The 21,577-nt window shown below is 52.8% G+C and overlaps 7 protein-coding genes across 7 annotated transcripts; 1 reads left to right on the top strand and 6 right to left on the bottom strand.

Annotated features, from left to right (window-relative positions):
• Positions 1-1,457: 1,457 nt before the first annotated feature.
• Positions 1,458-2,182, top strand: LTHEOB_4058 (Methionine-r-sulfoxide reductase; the record flags this gene model as incomplete). Its single annotated transcript, XM_035513050.1, has 2 exons — positions 1,458-1,698; positions 1,809-2,182. The coding sequence occupies 2 exons, from the start codon at positions 1,458-1,460 to the stop codon at positions 2,180-2,182; spliced, it is 615 nt and encodes a 204-aa protein (XP_035375451.1).
• Positions 2,183-2,499: 317 nt separating this feature from the next.
• LTHEOB_4057 (MFS multidrug transporter) lies at positions 2,500-4,473 on the bottom strand (the record flags this gene model as incomplete). Its single annotated transcript, XM_035513049.1, has 2 exons — positions 2,500-4,307; positions 4,353-4,473. The coding sequence occupies 2 exons, from the start codon at positions 4,471-4,473 to the stop codon at positions 2,500-2,502; spliced, it is 1,929 nt and encodes a 642-aa protein (XP_035375450.1).
• Positions 4,474-5,933: 1,460 nt separating this feature from the next.
• LTHEOB_4056 (uncharacterized protein) lies at positions 5,934-6,848 on the bottom strand (the record flags this gene model as incomplete). Its single annotated transcript, XM_035513048.1, has 1 exon — positions 5,934-6,848. The coding sequence occupies one exon, from the start codon at positions 6,846-6,848 to the stop codon at positions 5,934-5,936; it is 915 nt and encodes a 304-aa protein (XP_035375449.1).
• A 1,665-nt stretch (positions 6,849-8,513) lies between these two features.
• LTHEOB_4055 (Transmembrane protein) lies at positions 8,514-9,720 on the bottom strand (the record flags this gene model as incomplete). The annotated part of the gene is made up of 4 exons (XM_035513047.1): positions 8,514-8,957; positions 9,007-9,159; positions 9,212-9,423; positions 9,477-9,720. 4 exons carry the CDS (start codon positions 9,718-9,720, stop codon positions 8,514-8,516), a joined length of 1,053 nt encoding a protein of 350 aa, XP_035375448.1.
• Positions 9,721-11,384: 1,664 nt separating this feature from the next.
• Positions 11,385-12,615, bottom strand: LTHEOB_4054 (Nad-dependent epimerase dehydratase; the record flags this gene model as incomplete). Its single annotated transcript, XM_035513046.1, has 3 exons — positions 11,385-11,686; positions 11,788-11,916; positions 12,060-12,615. 3 exons carry the CDS (start codon positions 12,613-12,615, stop codon positions 11,385-11,387), a joined length of 987 nt encoding a protein of 328 aa, XP_035375447.1.
• Positions 12,616-15,041: 2,426 nt separating this feature from the next.
• Positions 15,042-16,839, bottom strand: LTHEOB_4053 (putative dimethylaniline monooxygenase; the record flags this gene model as incomplete). The annotated part of the gene is made up of 2 exons (XM_035513045.1): positions 15,042-16,616; positions 16,672-16,839. 2 exons carry the CDS (start codon positions 16,837-16,839, stop codon positions 15,042-15,044), a joined length of 1,743 nt encoding a protein of 580 aa, XP_035375446.1.
• A 2,340-nt stretch (positions 16,840-19,179) lies between these two features.
• On the bottom strand, positions 19,180-21,240 carry LTHEOB_4052 (MFS transporter; the record flags this gene model as incomplete). Its single annotated transcript, XM_035513044.1, has 6 exons — positions 19,180-19,428; positions 19,548-19,652; positions 19,747-20,502; positions 20,563-20,634; positions 20,688-21,050; positions 21,106-21,240. The coding sequence occupies 6 exons, from the start codon at positions 21,238-21,240 to the stop codon at positions 19,180-19,182; spliced, it is 1,680 nt and encodes a 559-aa protein (XP_035375445.1).
• Between the last annotated feature and the right edge of the window lie 337 nt (positions 21,241-21,577).

Raw genomic sequence — 21,577 nt, 5'->3', positions numbered from 1 at the left:
ACCCGCGGGTTCAGCAAGTTATCGGGAGACGCAGGCACATCTCATCTTGCATCTCCGTCCAGGGCCCAGGGCGACAAACCTGTTCGCGCGAGCGATTGACCAGTGGGGTTGCGCGGAGAGGGTAACTCAGGCGGTCGGGCCGTGAGTCCTTGTGGTCGGGGCGCAGGCGACCCGCCATCTCCCCAGCCACCCCGCGCTTCCAGCCTCTCGACATTGCGAAAAAAGGACGTGGCAGACAGCAATTCTACAAAAACTAGGGTCCCGCCGCGCATTCCAGAAGTTACTCCACTCGACTCTCACAATCGCCAACTCGCAATTTTCTTTGGTGGTGCATCAAGCAGACAGCCGCCCACCCCAGATCGACCCGCCACGCCGACGCCAATCACGTCCATTTCTCCACTCGGCCACCAGCTCAGTGCAGACAATGTGAGCCACTCGGATCGCCCGAGAAGATGAATGCTAACATTCTATTCTCCAGCCAAACGCACTCTCGCTGACCGCCTAAGCGCTGCTGCAAACGCGTGAAACCCTCGCCAACGCACTGCCAGCACACCCGGCGCCGCCTCGCTCACTCCACCTCACCACGCTCGCTGCCTCACAGCGATACCCAATTCCTCCTCGCAATATCTTCCAACCACACCGCTTTCGTTCCGTACACAAAGTGAACAGCAATTATGAAGCGCAACATTGTCATCTTCTTGATTATCCTCATCCTCTTCATCGTCATCGCCCTCGTCGCCTACATCATCTACTACCTGCAAAACCGGATGGGTTTCGCACGAAATGCACAGAGCGAGAGCGAGATGTCCGAACCGTAAGCTATACCGTACTATTTCTTGGGAGCTTGACGCGAACCAGCGAGATTCAGGCCAGTATAATGTCAATACGCGACGGCGCAAAACGGGACGGTTCTTTTTCTCTTTTGCTTCCATAAGGCGGGTTTGGACTTCTTTCATGACATTACGACTTAGCATAATACCTTTTGTGTACTCGCGCCGCAAAGACAGGCGATGGCGTTCAGGAATCGGAAGCATACAGCATCTCAGTGGGATTACGAGCGGATCCTATTGATACCCAGGATACGGACATACATGAGAGCAATGAAACCAACACGAGCTTCGAGAACATCATATATAATTCGCATACGAAAGTACTGAGCAATTCCTCCACTATTTTCGCGTTTCTTGAGAAGGGCTGCCAGCAACTACACGCCCTATCACGTGTGACCCTGTCGCGGGGTAGGGCGAGAGCTCGGGCCACAATGCTTATCGATTGATGGCGGATGATGACATCTTCGACCAAGCCGAGGCCGCAGCCGCCGCCACTTTCTCACTCCTCCCCCGGGAGCTTAGAGCTCAGACACATTCACGATTCCAAATCTCTCACACACAGCCCCCCTTGCCCTCAGCGATAAAATCTGACCGCATCCACCTCGAATCCCCACCACTCGCCAGCTCATGCGCTTTCCATCTTTCCCGACCGTCGTCCGCGCTTTTTACACCCTCAGCAACACTACCGCACGCCGCTTTCCGCCCATCTTCCAACAGCAGGGCCTCGCAAATCCACGCATACCACACTCGATCAAATCTATGCCCACAATTCCATTTCTGGGAAGCCTTTTCTCGAGCTCCAGCAGGAACAACATGAGCTATCCCGTGCAGAAGAGCGACGAGGAATGGCAGGCGGTGCTTTCGCCTGGTACGTGAAGAGCAATACGCAGACATCATCTCCCAATCCCTTTCTTTCCCTTCCCTTAACACGCTCCTCTACATCAACAACCCCTTCTAACGCTCTTTGCTTTCCGGTAGAACAATTCCGCGTCCTCCGCAAACAAGGCACCGAAGCGCCCGGCACGGGCGAGTACGACAAGCACATGCCATCGGCGGGCACGTACAACTGCGCGGGCTGCGACGCGCCGCTGTACACGGCGCAGCAGAAGTTCAAGTCGGGCTGCGGCTGGCCCGCCTTCTTCGACACGGTGCCCGGCGCCGTCGTGCGCCACGTCGACAACACGTTCGGCATGCAGCGCACCGAGATCGTGTGCGCCAACTGCGGCGGCCACCTCGGCCACGTCTTCAAGGGCGAGGGCTACCCCACGCCCACGGATGAGAGGCATTGCGTCAATAGTGTGAGCTTGAAGTTTAAGAATGAGGGCGCGGAGGGGAAGGAGAGTAAGGCGTGAGGTGTGTGGGACTTGTGTTGATGGCGTTGTAGGTGGGGTATTGGAGCATGTAGTGGCGTTTGAAGTAGGATATTTGGGAGAGCGGAGGTGTGCGTGTAAATATAGTTAGTGTACGCGGGAGCTGGCATCGGCCATGGACGCCGAGAGTGAGAATATCTAAGAATGACTTGACTTTTGAACGCAGTCTCGGGCAATGTCCTTTCTCGAGTGAAACATGGACAGAGTCAATGCTTGCTATATACACCCGGCCTGCCAGCCCACACGTGTTGTTCAGCTTTCTTCTTCTCCCCGCCTCCTCCTTCCTCACTTACCCCGATCTATCTCTCTCTCCTCTCTACTACTACCACCCCACCATCACCTTCCTCGTCCTCGTCCTCTTCCTCTTCTTTCTCTTCCTCCCCCGGCAACACAATCTCCCTCCCATTCCCCTCCCTCACAAACGTCCCCGCGACAGCGCCGCACACGGCCACGCCGGCCAACCACCACCACGCCAGCCCGACCACACCCATCGCGAGACCTCGCCCAAACACCCACCCGCCGAGCACGGGCCCGAGCGTGCGGGCGCCGCTGCTGACCGACTGCCCCACGCCGTGCACGGTGCCGAGCACGCTGGGATGCGGGCAGCAGTTATTCACCAGTATCGCCGCGCTCGGCGTCGCGAACGTGCGGGCCGCGACGACGAGGAACAGCGCGCCGGCGATAGCCATCCAGACGAGCGGGCCGGCTGCGGGGGCGGGAGGTGGGGACGTGGTCGGGATGAGGGCGAGGAAGGGGATCACGGCGTAGGCGACCGGGAAGAGCATGGATGCGAAGCGGAACGAACGTACCGTGCCGAGACGCGTGCTGACGGTGGGGTAGACGGCGAGTTGTAGGGTGATGCCGATGACGCCGAGGATGGCGAGCGCGGCGCCGATGCGGGAGGGGGGTAGGCCGAGGCCGCCGGTGAAGTGGAGGGGTGGGCGTTGGTGGGTGAGTGTGGGTGGGATGGGGTGCGCGGGGTCGAAGCGTGGGGTGGAGAGGAAGGTGAACCAGAGGCTGTTGAGGGTGCCGATGTGCATCGAGAGGATGGCGTGCGAGAGGAAGGTGAGGAGGACGTTGCGCGTCCAGATGCGGTGGAAGGGGAGCTTTTGCTTGCGCGGTGGCGTCTTGATCTGGAAGGAGTCGGGCGTGGTGGGTGTGGTGGCCATTTCGATGTCTGTGGGTGGCTGGTCTGGAGTGCGTGGGCGGTCGTCGTCGTCCGTAGGGATGGGCATGTAGTCGCCCTGCGGCCTGCGGCGGCGCAGGATGTTGCGCGAGACCCAGAGGCGTAGGCGGATGCCGAAGTCGGGCGTGTCTTGGAGAGCCTCGTGCGTCTCTTTGAGCCCGAAGATGATGGCCATGGAGGAGCAGAAGAGGAAGAGGGCACTGACGAGGTTGGGTAGGGCGTATGGCCATTCCATCATCCAGCCCACGCCGTCCTTGCCACCGATGACTGAGCCTGGACCGAAGAGAGACGGATAGCTCCCTGCTGGATCAGCGAGGAAGCCGCCGAGTATTGGGCCAATAATGATGCCAATGTTGAATGTCATGGGCAAGAGGAGGAAGGCGCGAGACTGGTATCTTTTTTCCTTGACGATCTCGCTAACCATAGTCCGCATCACTCCAATGTTGCCGTTGAGCATCCCTCCAAGGCTCCTGAAGACGACGGCCGTGACAAAGCTCTTCGAAAATCCAAAGCCGACAGCAGAGATGGCAGTGCCCAACAGACCTACGAGGATAACCTTCTTTCGTCCGACCCATTCCACGTCAGCGACGCGCCCCCAGAGGACGGCAGTGACGAACTGCGTCGCGGTGAAGGCGCCCTGCAAGATTCCGGCTTGTGAGGCAATTGTCGAGTCTGGCAGCGAAGGGTCGAACGACTTCAGCTGGTAGAACATGTAGGCCTGGAGCGACGTCTGCGTCAGAGGCTCCGACAGCCTTGCCAGTGTCAGGATGATGAGCTGGTCTTTCTGAGGTAGGGAGCTCCATGTCACCGGCTTCTCCTTTGCCCTTTCTGCCTGCTCGTCCTCGTCGACGAGAGGTAGCTGCGCTACGCCAAGCCGCGTGTCGATCGCTGGTGGGGGTTGACGTCGGCCCTGCGTGTCATCTGTTCGGGGTGAGCTTGTCTGAAAAGCTTGACCATCATGGCTACCTCGCGAATAAGGTTCCTGGTCCGGCTCGTCATTACTCGGACTCCCAAAGGCAGGAAGAAGGCCATTATTCGTCATATCGCGGTCCTCAGCGGGAGCATGTGATGCATTGCCGGGGGTCATCTATGAGAGCCGGGGGCACGAGAGCAACTGCCTTCTTGGTAGCGATGGTGTGGAAGAATGGAGGAGAAAGGAAGAGGAGCAGAAGCAGCAAAGATGCAGGCCGGATGTCGACATTCCATGATGACTCTTTTTAGTGCGGCAAATGCCCGATTTTCCCGCCGGGGCTGCAAGTGCAGTGGAATCACAACGGGCTGGTCGAGGGAAAGGGTAATGCAAGCCTGTGGTTGGCTGAAACGCGTGCGGGAAAAAATCTCGAGCCGCTCCCGCTGCTGACTCTCGGTCTGTGCCGTCCGTCATCCCACTTTTCGTGCCGGAAACCCCCCAGTCAACTCCGAGATTATGTGGAATAAGTCCGAGGACATTAGTGCTGTGACTGGGGGGTCGGAGAGATACCGACGCGCTTGCGGCTTCCTCCCGCGCCATAAAACGCAGACCCTTCCCGACGACAGCAACGTCGGAACTCTCTACAACAACAGGAGAGAGCCAACACTCCCACACCAGAGCTTCCCGCGCTCATTGCCAGCCTTGCCGTCTCCTGGCTCCAGTTCAGCTTGCATTTCTCAGCCGTTGCGTGCCGCAAAATTCGCCCCAATCAAGCATTACGCCACCTCTTTCTTCCACTACAACGTCTAATGGAGTTTTGTGGCGCCCAATAGAAGGATCGCAGCACCATTTCTGGCCCACCTTTGTGTTATGCATGAGAAGCATCTCTGGAACCCATTCAAGGAAACACCGAGGAAGGTCACGTGAGCAATTCACACAGGTCTCCTCCACATGGATGGAAGGGAATAGCATCATCACCAGTCACGATTGAAGCAGTATCAAGATATCATGAGAACCAAATGCAGTGGGTATCATTTGGTAGAAAGCTCATCCAAGAGTCCATATACTCTCTCCCCTCCGCTCGACTTCAAGTCGACATTCGCAAATCAAAGACACAAAACAGACAGGCTTTAAAGCCGTACAAAAAGAGTCTCCCAGTGGGCCCCACCCACGATCCCCCGGCCTCGCTAAAACCCGAAAAAAAACCTCATGGTGAGGATTGATGACGCTGAAAAACGGGGAAAAGAGCACCGGATACGCCTGGCCTTGATGATTTTTGCCTTTGTTTCTGTACATCCCTTAACCGCGGAACGTATTCCAGTCCGGTTTCTCCTGGCCCGTCAGTGGCACTTTCATTAAAAAGAAAAGAGTGGTTCGAGTTGTTCAGCATCTGCTGCATCTCCATCTGGAGGAAGAGGTAGTTTTGGTGATTTGTCGCGCGTTTTTGGTGAACCAGTGGGTAGAGTTGTTCAGCGTCCGCTGCGTCGCCTTCAAAGGAAGAGGTGGTTTTTGTGGTTCTTTGCGCGTTGTTGGTAGACCAGTGAGTCGAGTTGTTCAGCATCGACAGTGTCTCCTTCTACAGGAAGGTGGCTTTGTTGTTTGTCGCCCATTGTTGTAGGACCAGTTGTTTGAGTTGTTCAGCAGCCGCTGCGTCTCCTTCTAGAGGAAGAGGTAGTTTTGGTAGTTCGTCGCGCCTTGTTGTTGGACCCGTGGGTTGCGCGGTATTCGGCACGTGTCTGTGCGCCTTTGATTTCATAGCTGGAGTCAGCCCAGCGGGAGGAGAACATGGTAGCCGGGGCCTTTTTGTCTTCGTTCGGCTGCTCAATGGTTTTCTTGTCGGTCGAGTCTTTGTTGGCGGAGGTAGTATCGACTTGAGAAAGGTTCTCATTGGTATCCTTCGGATGGGAGATGAGGTTCTCCTTGTTGTTATTCGGCTGAGAGGGAAGGTTCTCCTTGTTGTTGTTCCATTGAGGTTGGTGGTCCTCGTTTTCATCCTTCGATTGAAGTTGGATGTTCTCCTTGTCGTCATTTGATGCGTTGACGATTGGCTTATTGTTGGTGGTAGGTGCCGAGGGGAAGTTCTCCTTGCTGATCTCGGGTATGTTGAAAATGTCGTCGTCGTCCTCATCGACGAGGTCGGCCCAGCTCTTTTTCTGGTAAGGCTGGACGGTGGTCGTTGGAAGCAGTTCGGCAAAGGGTTCGCGAACAGCATCCTCAGGTTCAGAGGTCTTCACCGGCTCGGTTGCTGAGGTGGGCTTTGGTCCGGAGATTATTACCAATTCGGGTTCGGCGTGAGTTGAATCGGTTTGAGTTGGTGTGGAGGTTGCCGCTTGAGTCTCAGCTTGTGTTGGCTTGGTTTGGAGCTCGTTGCCGGTTGTTTCGCTCAAAGCGCTGTTTGGCTGAGCATTGGTGGTTGATTCGGGGGCCCATTTGGAGTTGAGCAGCCCAGATGAGGTGGTGGTTTTGCGCGTCGAGCGCTCCGAGGGCTTGACTGCCCACTTGGACGCGAGGAGGCCGACGGTGGGAGTCGGGGCCGAGATGGTAGCCGACATGATGTTGATTGGAGAGTGTTGTTGTTTGCAAAGCCTTTTGAAGAGAGGGAGATATGAGGCTGAAGCCGAAAGAGTGGGCTGCTGGTGGTGGGCTTCCGAAGGCAACGTTGGCGGAAAGCTGGTGGTGAAGGAGTCGAAGGAGGTACGGGGACAGTCGAGGTTTTATGCCTAAGCGAAGAAATCTCTGCTGCGTCAGTTCCGCTGTTTTTGCTAACAGTCATGCACCGTGGAGGGTTGAAGGTCTGGTGATGGAGTTGTCGTTCCACGGTCCGCTCGGCCTTTCCCCCGGTACTAAGATCATGCGGCGGACGTCACCGGGTCCACTTGGATGATTCAGACCCCGGATCTCAAACACGCTTTTAGAAGCCACCGCGGTCCATGCGCCCAAGAACGCCGCTTCGCCCCGAGAACCCCAGGAAAATCCTCCCCACATGCATGCGCCGATCAAGACTGCATCTATACTTATTCAATTCAGTCCCAGATACGCATCGGATTGTGTTCCAATTGTCCCATGTCAAGTTCTGTTTCCCGGATGTGGAATTATCTCGGCGCCGAGGTGTGGACGGTGCCCAAGCCTCCAGCGCTTCGTTGACCGGTACAGTGAAGTCAAAAGCTAGCATCATGATGCCGTTGGCAGAAAACGGCTTTCCATGACATCGACGTGCCATTGTAGTGCATTTGTCATGGTTCCAAGGTACGCGCTTAGGGCCCGTTCTAGTCCAACCCCTTGATACCCAGTAGATCACCAGCACACATAGCTGAAGTACCTTCTGGAAGTTTGCCTGCCTATACGTGGCTTAACTTCCAACGCGCATAGTCATTCTACCACCGGACAGAATTTTACGGGCGCTCTGACTCACAAAAGTTCAATGAGTGAGAGAAATTAACTCGAATAACGTCAGGGCTCGAAGCTAATCCGCAGGCGAGCTGGATTAATGGCCGGTATAAGACCAGAGCACTACACGTGTTCAATACAAAATAGCCAATTGATTCGGTATATCGTACCTACATCTGTGTCTCTGTGAGACGGTTTAAAGCAAGGAGTCGGATTACTATCAAGGGGTTGTACGGGTTGCGAAGCAAAGTGGACGAGAGACTATTTATAGCAACGAGTCACGTGACGTAATTAGTAGTAAGTAGTCATCATGGAGGGCCAGAGGTCCAGCTGTGACATCTAGGACTTAATTCTGTTGTCACTCCCTCTACTCCTATTCTTATTTGTCATTCTACAATTTATCATATAGAAGAGGTTAAGTAATTCTTTATATCTACTACTACTAAGTCAAAATCGATGCGTATCGAGAAATAAACTGCCTTTTATATCCTACTTTAGAGCGTTCTAACATGAGTATGTATAAATAATTTACTATTTAAAGAAAACGAGAAGAGCTTCTGAGGTTATGTGCTATCGATTATCTTCTCGGCACTACAAGTTCACTTTCACCTCCACTCTGACCTCCAGTGGGTCTGATTCTTCCATAATTGAGGAACATGCTGGATTTTACCCCTAAATAACAGCAATCACACATGTTTTTGGAATGCTCGACCAATGGAGAAGCTTCGATGAAAGTCTAAGGAGGTTGAAGTGGAGGCGGGAGTGGATCTGTAGTGCGATGGAGATACTTATGAAACGAATACAAAAGAAACTGTGGGTATTGCTGGAATTTACCAATGCAGTGGTGTCTCATCCGAAGCAGCATCCGTCTTCATCGGATACTCGTTGCCGCCTTTGGTCGAAGTGCTACTACTCCTACCATCGTGACCATGGCCACCCGGAGGCTTGGCCGCGCTCGATACCTGTACCGTATACTCGCGCTTCTGGTGGATCTGTCCCAGCTCCTCCAGCGCATGTTCCATATCCTCTCCATGTTTCCCGGCCGAAATGTGGGCATCGTTGTGGTCGGTGCCAGGAACGCCGAATTCGCGGCGGCTTCGGACCATGCTCGAGGTTTCGCCAGAGCCGCTGATGTCGCGCACGGCCTCTTGCGAGATGCGGCGGATGAGATTTGTCATGGACAACTCGATCTTGAGCTTGACTATGTAGGCGACGGGGTGGAACTGTAGGAATACGGCTCCGTTCTTCAGGAACATGGTACCGATAATGAGGAACTGGGTGTATATTAGCAAAGATTGACAATGCGGGAGAGGCGATGCTTACATCCATGCCAACAGATATCAAAGCGATGCGCGTGTTAAAGGCAGCGAGCCTGTTGTATTTTTGGAGGCCGTTGGCGACAAGCCTCTTCTTCACTTGAACAATGAAGAAGTAGTTCAGGACAGCATCGTTGGCTCCAATCAGAACCTTGGTAATCTATGTTCTTGGTAAGCTTCTACGTGGTAATACATGAAAGACTCAATCGTACCTTGTCCCAGATGTTGTTGACCTTGACAAATGTTTCATTGACCCCCAGGTGGCCGGGAATGAAGATACAAAAGACTGATATGTTGATGCATGTGATGAAGCAGATTGTGGTGATTCGGATCTTCCTAAGCAATGCCTTGTCGACTGTGATAATGGCAATACGATTGATAATAATTTGGAGGATGAACTGGATCTCGATAACCCAGAGAACCACTGAAGAGCAATCAGGAAAAAGACAGCTTCACGGACAAGGATTCATTACCTACCGATAGAGAAATATGTTCCAAAAGCCGATTTGATGTAGCCGAGCAGGAACAGCCATGCAATGATTCCCATGGCGGCATTGACGACCAGCTCGGACCAGACCATCCACACGAATAGGTTGCGCAGTGGATCGCGCATCGAGCTTGTGACTTTCCATGCATCCCATGCCGTCAGGTAGCCGAAGCCTATTGTGAAGCCTGCTGCCACACAAGCGATCTTGATGTCGGTCGGTGATGCTTCGGCCATTGTGGTGGAATCGTTTCAAGGGATTGAGTGCCGTAGAAGGCAGATGGGGTTGGAAGGGAAAAAGAGTGGATCAGACCATCAGTCAGTGTCAGCACCCTGACACTGGGCTGGGGGTTTTTGAGAAAACTGGAGGATACATGGGAGAGCATGCCGGCCTGTATTCGGGGTTGTCGTGGGTCTGAGCTGCGAGAGAGGGTCTGGCTACGGTCTTACTGTCACGCCTCACCGGGAGGAGCACCGGCGCTCGGAGCTTAGAAGAGAAATAGCCAACGGCACATCTACCTCTTTCGGTAAGAAGTTATCTGGAGGCTCGGCCCTGGAGATCAACCGGGATGCGTTATAATGATTCAGGTCTCGATTCGCAAGCCACTTTGTCAAGTTTTGAAAGTTGATTCGCTCGGACTGAAGCCGGAAAACTCGGCAGCGCTAATTTGGCGCCATTACGGGCGCATAATTCTCCAACGACGGGCCGAACAGTGGCCAATGCCTGGTGACAGGTACAGAGGAAAAGTTGGATCCTCACGCGTGTACATAGTAGGAATGGCAAGATCCGTTCCTATATCTTGAAGGAAAAGTCCAAGCCCGGAAATAACGGCAACAACAACCGGACTGGATACATAGACTCAGCTGAAGATGCGAATGGCCAGTGGCAGCTTATCTGGTCCAACATACGTGATCAAAAGATCTACATACCCCCCGCGTTTAGTGATTTTCAGATCGACACGAGGTCTGGGGATGCACTCCGGAAATGCACGCCGGAGATAGCAATTTGCGGTGTTGTAGTCTGTGCAACAGGAGCTGATGACCTGGTCGGACCGAGTTTTTCTGCGGCCCGCAATCCAGGACCCTCTCTTTCCCTTCTAGGATTGCCTCAGCCCGGTAATGGTGACCGGCAGAGATCATGATCGCGATCTGATGCTGTTCATCAGCTGGTAGGGATTCGGCCGCACACGCTGCTTCAAGCATGCCCCACTCCCGACCTCGGACGTTTCTGTACTCAAAATCCATTTCAAATCAGGAGTAAGCTCATTCATGCCACCTGGGCTCATTGCAAACCGCCTTTTTTTTGTTTTGACTCCTCCACATGTACCTATTTCCAGAAAATCCATCCGTTCTTTGTTCCCGGGGTAAACACTACCCCCGTTGGAAATGGGCGTGTCGATCTGTTCGCCCCCACGGAGCGCAACAGCTTTGGGTGATCAACTTCCGTGACCCACTTAATCATCTCACCGTTCCTTTTCTTCTTGAATTTTTATTTGGATCCTCGTGTAAAGGGTGGGTATAGACCGAGGTCCGACTCTTGAATTCCACCGAGACCGCCTGGCCCAATGACACAAGAGAATGGTGGCCGACAAAGTCGACTTAAGGGATCAGCAGTGCACTAAGAAAGTTTATTCATACTTCTAGTGCTTCGGTCGATTTAACTCGCTCCGATGATTGACAAAAAACCGACTGGGGCTCATGCGCACCGAGGGCACCCGGAGAATGTGCATCAATCAGGCACGAATCTCCACCATTCTCTGCCTTCAGACGCACTCTGTGGGCCGTTCATTGATTTGAAAATGCAGCCTCAAAAGCAATAAAGTTATCAAAGAAAAAGCAAGTGAACAAATAAATTCAGGACAAGGAAAGTCTTCCTAAAACATGATGAGTTCGCTTCTCGATCACAGCTCTATATCTTCCAAATTTTCCCTCAGACTCTCCTCCAATCCTTTCCATCCCGGCCTTCCCATATCTCTCAGAATCTTCTCCGCCTTGGACGCCCCAAGAATCCTGCTCAAGTCATGGTCCTGCCCTTCCCTGTCCTCGTAGAACACCTTTTCCGGGTAAATTCTTCGTAGTGCATGCAGTAAGGTGTTCCAGTTGAACTCTTCCACGAAGCCAAAGATACGATTTCCCTTGAGATCTGGGCGAGTAAGTGCGGCAACGTGGAGGAGAGCTGTATCTTCGACGTCGATGTAGTATTCTAAAGAAGGTTGTTGGGGCTTAGCATCGGCACTTCCAGATAGGCTCACGAAAGAAAGGGGCAGCACAAATCAGGATGCTGAATCGAAAAGAAATACTTACGAGGGGGGACAAGACTCCACATATACTCGGGAACTGTGTCAGTAGCGAGCGCAACAGGCCAACCCGAGGTGGTCGGATGGCCCTGGTTTTTAGGGTCGAGGCTGCGGCCGAAATTGACGCTCGGCAGGACTGCAAAACATCAGCAAGAAAAGGCCTTTCTGGCACGCAAACACGAGCACCAAATTAAAGTGGTTCACTACCTGTATTCACCATAAACCTCGGCCCATTCTCCTCCACCCACCGCCACACCGCGCGCTCCGCCTCCATCTTACTCGCGCTATACGCCGCCAACGTCCTCTGCACAGCGTCACCCCCTTCTTCTCCCAGCCTCAGCAGCTCCCTCACCGATTTCTCATTCCACGTCCCCTCATCCACATCGCCGCCTTCCCCCGCCCTCGGCGAGTACGCCGCATTACTCGTACTCGTAAACACGAAGCTCTTCACGCTGTCCTCCCTCGCTGCGCTCTTCAGCGGCTCCAGCGCTCCCTTGATTACGGGCGCGACGATGCTGTCCAGAGTACCCGAGGCATCTTTCCCGACGACGCTGCCGACGTGCGCGACGGCGTTGACGCCCTTGACAGCGTCGTCGAACGCGCCGTCGGCGGCGATGTCGGGTACGCTGACAAGGTGGAAGCGACCGGGGCCGTGAGAGGCGTCGAAGAGGTATTGTAGCCACGCGTACTTGGGCGATGCTGCGTCGCGGACGGTGCCGCGCACGCGGAAGCCGGCGTGCAGGAGCTGGTTGGCGATGTGCGAGGCGAGGAAGCCGTTGGCGGCGGTGACGAGGACGAGGGAGTCGGTGGGGAGCAGGGAGTGGTCGATGTTCATGTTGTCGTTTTTTTTTTTCTTGTTCTCTTTTCCTTTAGGTGGGTTGGTGCGGAGTCAGGCATCCAGGTTTACAGATGATCGGAGCGTGGGTGAGAATGATCCAAACAGGGATCTCAGCGCGGGGTGCGAAGCCGGTTTCTGATTCGATGGAAAGCTCTATGCTGTGTTTGGCATCTTGTGTACCTTCTCGCTTAGAGGTACTAATTCACAGTCGTGTACATTAGGAGACGACTGGATGGAAAATCATGAGGTTCAACATAGTTCTATTTTAATAAGTGAACTGTTTTCCTACATACAGGCAACCCCTTTTTTACAGACGATTTACCATCCAGCACCATCGGTCCTATTCTTATCAAAAATATGCTCCTATTCAAAGTTTGAATTTTTAGAAGCTCAAATGCACCACCACCTCATCCGAGACACGACTAGCAACAATCACCGGGCAGTGAATCCGCCGTCTACGGGAATATTGGTTCCGGTCATCCAGCTTGCATCATCGCTAGCAAGAGTAACCGCAATCTTTGCGATGTCTTCAGGGAAACCGGGTCCGCCAAAGGGGTGTCTCTCCACAAGGACGTCCCAAGGAGTCAGATTTGCAGTTGTCTCTCGGAAGATTGCTGTCTGTACGTCTACTAGCTGTTAGCAAATTTAATCTACGTGCAAAGCTTCTATCAGTTTCCTTACATCCAGGGCAAATGGCATTGCAGTGTATGCGATGTTCTGCGTAATCAAGCGCTACTTGCCTCGTTAGAGAGGAAACAGCGCCTTTCGATGCACAGTAAGAAGCTGTTATAATCTAAAGTCAATTTCAACTTTCTTTAGAGGAGGAATACACGAGATACTTACGGTTCTTTGGCCCTGCAATTAGTGCCATGATGGAGGAAATGTTGATGATCCATCCACGATCTCCAGACTGATGGGGCTCCTGTTGCAGCATCTGCGTGATTGCATGTTTGCAGCCGAGAAAGACTGATCGGGAATTGATGCGCATTGTGTCATCCCAGACTATGTCTTCAGTCAAGTGCAGTACCGCTGGCGTCTTCGCTTCAAAAGACACGCCCGCATTGTTCACCATGCTAAGGCCGTCATCAGCCAACAATCCAAGAGAATGTAGATGACGATAGAAATAGACTTACATATCCAATCTCCCGAACGTCTTTACTGCCTCGTTCACCAGTTCCTTCATGCCCTGTGCATCGCTGACGTCTACCTTGTGGAATTCTGCCTTTCCACCTCTTTCCTTGATCAACTCATTAGTGGTAGGCTTCTCCTCTGCGGATCTGGAAGATGGCTCCAAGTCCGCACAAAATACCTTTGCACCTTCAGCAGCGTATCGCAAGGCAATCGCGCGGCCGAGTCCGGAGGAGGATCCCGTGACGATAGCGACTTTATCGAGAAGACGGCCGGGAAGAGAAGACATGATGAGAATTGAACGCGTGCTCGATGATGTTTCTGCAAGACCCGGAAGATGGATGCGCCTAAGGATTTATATAGTCGTTGAAAACCATGACGCGTGCCCTTCAACTCTACGGTTACTCTTTGAGCTATCGTGAAGTGGCAAGAAGAGTTGAGGGGAAGAAAAGCGAGAGCAAGTATACCGAGGACGGTTCGGACCGAGAGTGGGGAGAGCCGAGAGCCTGGACTCACGGCCTGTCTAACAACTCTCGTTTAAGTTGCCTGAGCTAATCCAACCCCGCGCGCAACTTCCCCCGCAATCAAAAGCTCGAAACTGAGGAGGCAACTTCATCTTCCACGTGTGGGGATGCTAGCCTTTTCTAGACCATACTTGTCTGAAACCGATCTCGGTAAAGATGCTTTTTACGAACCCCCGACAACACGACAGCAAAGCCCTGGTGAATGGTCTTCCGGATAAATTGAAGTAGGACCCGGGTTTCCGAGGTGAGAAAAGTTGTTAGTTGTAGAATTCGTCTGGGCGAACGTGTTCGAGACTCCCGGTGCAAACCCTCCGAGGCCCCCTGGCTCCGATCATTGAAACTTGTTGAGGCGCCGCAGCCAAAAAGGATTTCTCATTCAGTTCACCCTTCCTCAGCAATGTAGCCTTCATATTGAATGGGGTGGGCTACCGTGTAATATCCAGTTCTCCTCTACCCACGTATATTTATACGCGCGTCCATCGTTTACAGTTGACTTGAAGCCAGAGTAACATTCATGAATAATGGAGGTTTAATATACAATGGAACTCTGGAAAAGATTATACGTCGTGTGAGCAAGCAAATTGCCCTACCGATAGGATGTATGCACCTTTGTCGCCCGCAAGAAAGAAAGATAATACATTAACCAGTTGGAAAATCACTTCTTTCATTTTGTTTTCCATTAAACAAAAAACAAGTAGAAAATCATCATCCATTAATTGCTAGTCTAACACTTCTCTTCCTGTAGCAAGTGTCATCGTTCAGAACCTTCTATCACAACAGCCCTCTCACAAATGCCACGCCACTGCCCAGTGATCGCTCAAGAACACTTAGCGCCTGCTTTGTAGAGCCAGTCTCCACAGTTTTTCCTCCGCCAATGACTGCCGCAACAAGCAGCAATGTCACATACCTCGGCCACGTCTTCCGCTTCGACTCCGCAGCCAAGGCCGGGTTGGATTTCTCATATCTCAAATCCCCCCACTTTGGCCACAAGCTTCTCAGCCAATACTTGAACTGCCAGTCGGGGTACATCATCGTGTTCTTCCCCGTCCGTTCGTCGATTCCCCAACTCGAGCATCCCGTCGACCACACCAGCTTCTTCGTCGCCTGCGCCACCCATTCAACATCCTTGGCCTCAGCTTCTGGCTTCACTTCCACAATGTCGTCCGGAGGCGGCAGCGCCAGCAGACTTCTCAAAGAGACGGCCTTCGGGTGCAGTGCAGCCAGGATCGGCGCGATCAACTTGTTGACGAGATTGATCTGGCATTCGGTCGTGTACAACACGCTCAGGTGGCCGCTGACAGTGTTCGGCCCCATCAGGACGAAGAAGTTGGGAAAGCCGGACAACATGGTGCCAAAGTACGCTTCGGGGCTTCCCTCGTTGTACCTCTTCCAGTGCTCCTCCAGGGATTCTCCGCTCGCGCCGCGGATCTCCATGGGGAACAGAGGCTGGTGCGTCTTGAAGCCGTTCGCAAGGACGATGGCGTCTGCGGGGATGGTGCGGCCCGACTTCGTTTCGACGCCTGTTGGCGTGACGCGGGCGATGGGGTCGGAATGGACGAGCTCGACGTTGTCACGGTGCAGGCATGCCAGGTAGTTTGTATCCTGCACCTTACGCTTGCACCCAAGCACGGACTTGGGCACGAGGAAGTCGCGCAGCTCGGGCGGAGCGTTCTTTTTGATGTAGTCGGATTGGACAGCCGTGTCGATGTCGCGCTGCTTGCGCCCGCTCTCAATCGGGAATGATGCGAATCCGTATTCCTTCGTGGTGAAGATGTACCATCGGTAGGCGCGCATCACGCCGGGGATCCAGCGCATTGCCCACTTGAACGTCTCTCCGTACTCAGGGTTTGGGCGTTCAGCCAACCAGTGTGGTTGCCGGCTGAATTGAGTGAGTTTGCGCACAGCACCGGTGGGGTTCGCAGGATCGGACATGATGGGTACGAATTGCGTGGCACTGCAGCCATTTCCAACAACCACGACATCTTTGTCTTTGTAGTCAAATGTGTGGTCCCATTGGGCAGAATGGAATATGCGACCTTGAAACTCCTCGGCTCCAAGGATATCGCAATCGTTGGGGACAGAAAGAGATCCCACAGCTGAGATGAGGATCTTGCAGCGGAGAGTTGTCGTTGTTTTTGATTGCTGGGCGCGGAGAGTAACGAGCCAAGTGCCTGTGGTTTTGTCCCAAATGGCACGCTCGACCGTTGTTTGGAGCCTCGTATGTGATCGTAGTTGGTAAGAGTCTGCAAGATCAGAGAAATATTGGTGTATCTCCGGTTGGAGCGCAAAGGCCCGAGACCAATTGGGGTTCAGGGCGAAGGAAAGGGAGTAGAAGTGCGACGGAACCTGTATTGAATCATGTCAATCCCATTTCAGACAGTGCAGGCTATTGATTACTCACATCACATCCACACCCTGGGTACGAGTTCGCCCACCACGTGCCACCTATGTTGTCGCTTTTCTCGATTATGGTGAAGTTGCGGGTTCCGAACTTGCGAATAAGTTGGATCGCCATGCCCAGACCAGACGGGCCGCCACCGATGATAAGAACGTCTGTGTCAAGCGACATGGTGCTGATGTTGTGTGCAACTGTGTTGTCTGGTAAAGGACTGTTATTATGCACCTTTGCTCAAAATTCAGGCACTTGTTTAGCCCGCGTTGCTTTTTGTGAGTAGACTTTGTGTTTTGCCATGATTGAATTTTGCCAGCGTGGCCTTCCTTATATACTTGATTGGAGTAAGTCTGCATGCTTTCGTTCTTGGGATCTGTTACCTGCTCAGCATTGTCGCATTCATAGCTCATGAGCTCTCGCACCTCCGCAGAACCGAGTTCCCAGCTGGCAAGGGAAGCGAAGGTCCGGGGAAATACCCGTGACGTCACGGCAGGTTTGCCGAATCATCTCCTTGAAATATCGAAGTTGTGCCGATTAGTCAGCGCCTGCAACTGGGAAGGGAAGCCGGTACATCGCCCAAAAGGTAAACAGCTATTTAAAATGGGAAATTATACCGTGGGAGTGTTTACCGGCTCGGCTGCTTCATGGTTGGGTATGCGACCTTAGCTGAAACTCAGCCGGAAAGAAATTGGTAGTGGGGGCAAACACACAAGATCGATTTTGGGAGCAAGATGCATTGTGCGTTGCTGCTTTCCATTCCATTCATGGCTTTGTAGTATCTTTAATACTCTGCTTATATCTAAAGGTACCAACTTACGCAAGATCGTCTCATTTGAGTAATCTAGTGTGACAGGTCGAGGAGAGAGGTTATTGATATACTAGAGGGGAATGGCAAAGCGCTTAGATAACCGACATCTTGACCATTGCTTCAGGTGAAGGACCGAATTTCGGGCGAGGGGAGTTTTCGATTATTTAAGGCATTCGAGCCAGCTGCATGAACTGCTTACCTCGCACCAACGCACTCCACGACTACGAAATATTTACACAGTAAACTCATGTCCCCAACACTCTATCTTGTTCGCCATGCGGAGGGTGAGCATAACGTCAATGTAGGTGATTTTCCTTCCTTCGATCAGTGTTCATGCTCAAATTGTTTTGCCGCAAAGGAAAATTGCGGCTTCCCTATGCTTGCTCTGACAGTCTCATTACAGGCTCGCCATCACCTTCGCGACCCTCACTTGACATCTCAAGGCCATCTACAATGTACCTCGTTCCGGGAAGCCTTTCCTGATAGCGATAAAATCTCCATTGTTATGTCCTCGCCCCTGAAACGAGCCATACAAACCGCCTGTTATTGCTTCGGTTCCTGCCTTGCCCGGCCCGAGGTTCCGTTCGTACTGGTCCCTCTGGCACAGGAAATTGCGACCAATGCATGCGACATAGGGTTTCCAGCCGAAGAACTGAAGGCAGCATTGCCTGAGATGGTATCTCACGCGGACGTTCCTTTTGACCTAAACAAGATCAATTTCAACCTTGTCGAGGAAGGTTGGAACTCAAAGGTACATCGCCCATGTTTTACATACACATTTTTACTTCATGTCTTGGAGCTGTATTTATGCTAAATAAACCTGGGTGGCGGAAACAGTCTGGAACTTACGCCCCTACCTTCCCCGCCGTTGAACGTCGAGCCGCACTCCTCCGCGAATGGTTGCGCAGCCGCCCGGAAGAAAACATCGCACTCGTCACTCATGGAGCCTTTCTACACTATCTGATTGAAGACTGGACGGGTTTCGAAGGAAACAAAGGCACTGGATTCCGTAACTGCGAAGTTCGGCGGTATGAATTCGCTGATAACGGGAGTCTTGTTGCTTTAGACGGAGAAGCCAGTAAGGAGGGGTATGTAAAGACTGCAAGACCTGACTGGGTGAACCGCGGTGAGCTCAATGATGGGAATCTGGAATCAGAGGAGGCGAGGCTATAGTTGCATGGACAGCAGTCTGGTTAGATTTCGAAAAGCCATTTAGCTGTTCGTGGGAGCCTGACCCAAGCCTTCAGTGTATGTAAGCCAAAGCAGCTTTACTTGGAAACGGCCTTTTATGGAATTAATCTTTCCCAGGCCTCTTGATGTTGGCCAAGGTAATCTTGAATGCACTAGAATTTCTATTCCCTCCATATTTTTGTTACACGTCCTTAGTCATTTATTAAGCTTTGTTCCTATAAGGAAAGGGCTAAATTATTGTATGCTGGTCTTTTGCTGCATGGAATATATGTCTGCTAGGGTATTAATTCAATTTTTACAAAAGATCACTGTTCACACACCTGTCCTTTCAGCAAATGCTCCATAACGAGCATCAAAGACCAGCCTACGAATACAATCCTACAAAAATCAAGAACGAGAAAGAGAAACATGGTTCTTCTCTTCTGGCTACACAGACAATCGCCTACTACCCTATAGTTTCTCTCCTTAACACTCATTTCTCTCTCCAACCCTTCATATGCCTTGTCATTCTTCCACCACTACGCACTTCTTGGACTATATTGCCTCGCTGCAAACCACTTATACCTCTCCTTCGACGCAGCCCGCCACTGCTTCCCCCAGATGATCGTCGCGGCCGCTGTCAACGACAGCGTCAACGTCAAACAGCCGAGCAGGGTGAACATGTCGTATGGGCCCATTCCCTGAAGCCAGGGGGGCAGGGCGAAGACGAGGGCCATGGCAAGGAGGTTGCGGATGAAGGCGATGGCGACGAAAGCGTCACCAACGATCTACATATGTTCATGTCCCCGGTCAGTTGCTGATTACCCTTTGCGGCCTGCGGTGATTGTGGTATTGAGGCAAGAGGAGGTGTTGAAGGGCTGAGGGAAAGGGCGAATGGAGGACTTACATCCGTGTATGAATCTTGCGCATAAGTTAGGGTGATGTCGCCCACACCACCAACGCCGAAGCCAACAAATGCGGCGCCCATGGCGTTGCTGATCCACGGCATGCCCTGTCATACATCACCAGCTGTTAGCAACTTTGCGTGGAACATCTAGATAGGTTGCGCGTATGTGTTAAGTTGAGACGAGAGGGAATTGCGTTACCTTTGCGATAGTCAACCCATACAACAAGATACCAAACGGAAGTATCAATCCAGGTATGAAGTACAGCCACAACCGCATCTCCGGGTCATATATTCCACCGCCCCTCTTCTTCGCAAACACCAAGATCAGCTTGTCGACCAGGTAGCCGCCGTAGAACGCGCCGATGATAGAGCCGATAGCCGGCGGCAGGTTCATGTTGCCGACGCCGACGGAGGAGAAAAGGTATGGCGGCTGCACATATAGAGTAGACTGCGTGGTAGCCAGGATGGATAGGCACGAGATGGCGATGCCATACTGAAACGCGGTGAATGAGATGGCAGGAAAGCTGAACAGCACGGCAAAAGGCTGCCAGTAATGACGGATGATGCTGTGGCCATGATCGGTCTTCGTGCTGATGAGGCGGTGCCGGGTCCAGTACGAGTTCATCGGGATGCTGTGGTCGATGGGGACGAGGCGACGGCGTTGGGTGCTGGTTCCGGCCGTCTCGGGGCGCTCGAGGTTGCTGTTTTCGGTAGTCGCAGGGGCCAGCTTGACGTCGTCGAGCTTTATGTTGTCGTCGTAGATTTCGTGAGGTTCTACGACAGGGTTTCCGTTTCGGACGGATATACCTTCGATGAGAGGGATGTAACGCGTCTCCTCCAGGAAGAAGAACATCAAGACGGAGATAACGCCAGTGAAGATGGCAGTCCACCAGTATACCCATCGCCACCCTTGTGATGCACCGACGTATCCAGCTGCGACCGGGGCGAGATAGTTCTATGCAGAATCTATTAGTTGATGATACTTTCAGCGCAAAGGAGAATTATCGGAACTTACGCCGGCGGTCACACACCAGAGATAAATACCGTTCATCGAGCCGCGTTGGTGAACGAAGAAGAGATCTGCAACCTTGGAGGACATTGTTGTCAGCACCAGTTCGTACATTTTGGCGTCTCCCTTACCGTAACCTGATACAATGTCTCATTGACGGCACCCGCGATGCCGGCCAAGAACTGAGTTGCGAAAAGCTCTCCCGTACTCTGCATCTCGGCCGCCCAGATCGACACGCCAAAAAGGATGAGAGAAGTGACAATGTATACAGGACGCCGACCGTATCGCAGGGCAATCGGTACAAACAGCCAGCATCCAATTGAAAGAGCCGCCAGATTGGTTGCAAAGCTGTTAGTGAGGTTGTCGAAGGAGATACCCAGCTCCATGTTGATGTTCGTCCATACCGGGACGCCGACCGTCAGAGTTGCGAAGACGAAGATAGTGTAAAAGCTAAGAAGAGTCACTTGTAGAGCCTTCCTGCCCTTACTCCAGTTCTAGTCTGCACGTGAGCCGCCTGCCGACCTTGCGTAAGCGGTGATAGGAGATTACCAGGGGGTCATTTGGGTCAGACGTTGGCGACGGTCGGAGGTAGACGGCATCGCCTATGCTGTCTTCGATCCGGGTCGTACCGGGAGGAAACTGATCATCGTAGCCTGATCGGCCATTTGCGTTCTCGGGGTCCATGGTGGAGGTGCTCGCCAGAGGATACGTGCCCACTTGAAGGAGCGCTGGAGTTGACGGGCGTAGCCGCAACTTAAATGCCGTCGCCTACTCCCTATCTGCGACATTCATGCAGTCCTGAGAATGCGGGGAAAGACAAGCGACCCTGCGCACCGTTTCCGCGCCCATTATTGCGCCCAGCTCAGCCATTTATGTCCCAAACGTGCAAGTCCGTAACGACGGAGAGCATTGTGAAGATGTCGCACCTTTCCGAATGTGGAAAGCTGAGACAAACTGGCCAATCATGCGCTTTTGCGCCGGCTCTTGAGATAGACCCCATGTCTCGATCGGCAAGCAAATG

Source organism: Lasiodiplodia theobromae (genome assembly GCF_012971845.1).
Source record: "Lasiodiplodia theobromae strain AM2As chromosome Unknown scaffold_10, whole genome shotgun sequence".
In the NCBI taxonomy this organism is placed as follows: Eukaryota; Fungi; Ascomycota; class Dothideomycetes; order Botryosphaeriales; family Botryosphaeriaceae; genus Lasiodiplodia; species Lasiodiplodia theobromae.
The sequence above is the reverse complement of the archived record's forward strand: the minus strand, read 5'-3'. Positions and strand labels throughout refer to the sequence as shown.